This window comes from Stegastes partitus, unplaced genomic scaffold (genome assembly GCF_000690725.1).
Source record: "Stegastes partitus isolate 25-593 unplaced genomic scaffold, Stegastes_partitus-1.0.2 Scaffold188, whole genome shotgun sequence".
Lineage (NCBI taxonomy): Eukaryota > Metazoa > Chordata > Actinopteri > Pomacentridae > Stegastes > Stegastes partitus.
In genome coordinates, this window is record NW_007577919.1 from 561,280 (window position 1) to 563,911 (window position 2,632).

Genomic DNA, 2,632 nt, shown 5'->3' on the forward strand with positions numbered 1-2,632 from the left:
AAACTGACCACAGAGATAAAGAGAAAGTCTACAAATGGTCACAAAAAGACATGAACTGAACACAAATATAAAAGAAACACCCTTCAAATCTCTTTAAAGTCCAGATGAAGGTCACAAAATGACTAAAATCACATCAAATGTGTACTAATAGTGATAAAAATACTACAAAAAGACCTGACATGATGGCAAAAGTACACAAACATCAACAAATGCTCACAAATAAACACAAAAAATTAGTTGATGACCAAAAAGACACAAAGATAACACCAAAAGAACCTATAACATCTCAAACACTGTTGTAAAATGACCCTAAAATAGACAAACTGATTAGTTTTTAACCTGCACCAGTATGATGTTCTGGTTGGAGGTCATTAACCACAGAAGACTCTGTCATGGTGCGTGATACGAGCTAAACTCCCACAACGCTCTCTACTTGTAAACTTGAACAGATTGGAGGCAGTTTTTCATTGACACACAGCACAGATATTCAGTCATCAATTACACACACTTCATTGATTTATTTATTTATAGTTACAGCTGCATTGCTTTTAAAACTGTGCATTGGCCGGGAATCGAACCCGGGCCTCCCGCGTGGCAGGCGAGAATTCTACCACTGAACCACCAATGCTGGATGAACAGCAGGAAATACCATATTTGGAAAAAACGTCACGCGAGCTCTTTAATGAAGCAGAAAAGTCTTAAAAATGTTTTCTGACCATTAAGATCAGCTCGTCTCTACTTTACCACCTGTGCTCGGTCGACTAATCACTGCTGGTTTCATCAAATTACAGAAATGTTTGTGTGTCTTTGAGCTAAAGAACAAACGTATTCGTCCATTTTTGCCACTTAGATAAACATCACATCACGTTTCATGAAAAGCAGCTCATTAACAGGCTTCATGCTCTTTTGTTGCTGCCGTGTTCTAACCTGTAGCCTGAAGCTGACACGTTCTCATTCTGAGACCATCAGCATCGTGTTGGAGGCTTCAGTCCTGAACCTCTGCAGTGACATGATGTTGTGTTCCTGCTGCAGGCGAGCTCTGGCCATGGATGGAACCTGTACAGGAGAACACGGGGTGGGTTTAGGAAAGAGAACGCTGCTCCGAGAGGAGGTCGGACCTTCGGTGATCCGGGTCATGCAGAGCCTGAAGGACGCCCTCGACCCCAAGAACCTGATGAATCCTGACAAAGTCCTGCAGCAGGAGGCCAATCTGAGGGATTAAAGCAGGAACTGAGACAAACCGGAGGAGCTGAAACACACTCGAGTGAAAACTAACCACGTATCGCAAAGCCCTGATTCAGAAATTCAGTTAAATCAAGAAAACACGCAGGTTTGACCAGTGTTTAATGGATTGTCGCTACAGCTGTGTCCCAGAAACCCCACCAGTGGTCCACTGCTGTCAGCTTAGTTTTTCACTTTTGGGACTCAAAACTAAGTTCTGTAAAAATGTTTCTGGATGAATTTTGAGAATGTTGTGTTTACAGAACTGGAAATGTTTGTATTTTCACCCTCAAAAAAAGCCCCTGAAGCCGTTTTCATGGTTCAATATCTCCAGAAATAAAACTCCAGCCGCCACGAAATGTGGTGAAAACACAGACAGAATAGTTTCCATCAGATCAGGACGACTGAACGGATCCAGCAGAGGACACGGTTTTAATTATTGGTTCTTGAAAATGGAAAAAAAGGGAAAAATGTAGAAATATGGATGGATCCATGGTTCTACTAGAATCCAGTCTTTGGTCACATTTCACCAACTGTTGAGGTTCTAACATCAGCAGAACCTGATGTGAAGTTTGATAAGGATCCAGTTTCCAAAAAATAGTGTAATTATCCTACAGGACTCAAAACGTGTCCAAAAATTACACAAAATGTCCTGAAAAAGGACCTTATTTGTCCAAAGATTGACAGAAAATGATCCAATATTTGTCCAAAACTGACATTAAATTGTCCTGAACAGCTTAGAATTGTTTACAATTACTAAAAATTGGCCCCCAATTACTTAAAATCGTCCAAATAAACAATAATGAATAATCATTGGCCACTGAAAATGGAAAACCATCCAAAATTTCCAGTTCAGGCTGGTACAGAAAGCTCCTGTCAGTGTCTATCTATGGATGGATCCATGGTTCTACTAGAATCCAGTCTCTGGTCACATTTCACCCCCTTTTGAGGTTCTTACATCAGTAGAACCTGATGAGGTGAAGCTGGACCAGACGAGGTTCCAGGTTTTAGATGTTTTGACTTGAAGCCGGTTTAAAATGACTCAAAATTGTCCAAAATTTCTTGCAATTGTCCGAAACGATTTGCAACATCTTCAAAAGCGATTCAAAATCCTCCAAAAATGATTCACTAACGATGTCTGAAACAACTCAAAATAATCCTCAAATTACTCAAAATTATATAAAATTAGTCTAAAATGACTTGTAATTGTCCAGAATCTGCCCAAAACTACGAAAAGTGGTCCAAATTCACAATAATGAAGCATAGTTGGTCCTTGGAAATGGATTAAAAGGACTTTAATGTCCAACCAGGCTGGTGTTGATCCATAAAGTTCCTGTCAGTGTCTATCTATGGATGGATCCATGGTTCTACTAGAATCCAGTCTCTGGTCACATTTCACCAACTGTTGAGG

General features: G+C 40.2%; 1 protein-coding gene and 1 non-coding gene across 2 annotated transcripts in view; one reads left to right on the top strand and one right to left on the bottom strand.

The window, feature by feature from the left end:
• Positions 1–1,595, top strand: part of ldhd (lactate dehydrogenase D) — a 17,778-nt gene extending 16,183 nt beyond the window's left edge. Inside the window, exon 11 of the mRNA XM_008280247.1 lies at positions 1,033–1,595. Coding sequence (XP_008278469.1) covers positions 1,033–1,222 — 190 coding nt within the window. The 3' untranslated portion in view covers positions 1,223–1,595. The remainder of the gene's footprint in view (positions 1–1,032) is intronic.
• trnag-gcc (transfer RNA glycine (anticodon GCC)) lies at positions 558–628 on the bottom strand. Its single transcript has one exon. It is a non-coding gene; the product is annotated as a tRNA-Gly (tRNA).
• Positions 1,596–2,632: the final 1,037 nt, after the last annotated feature.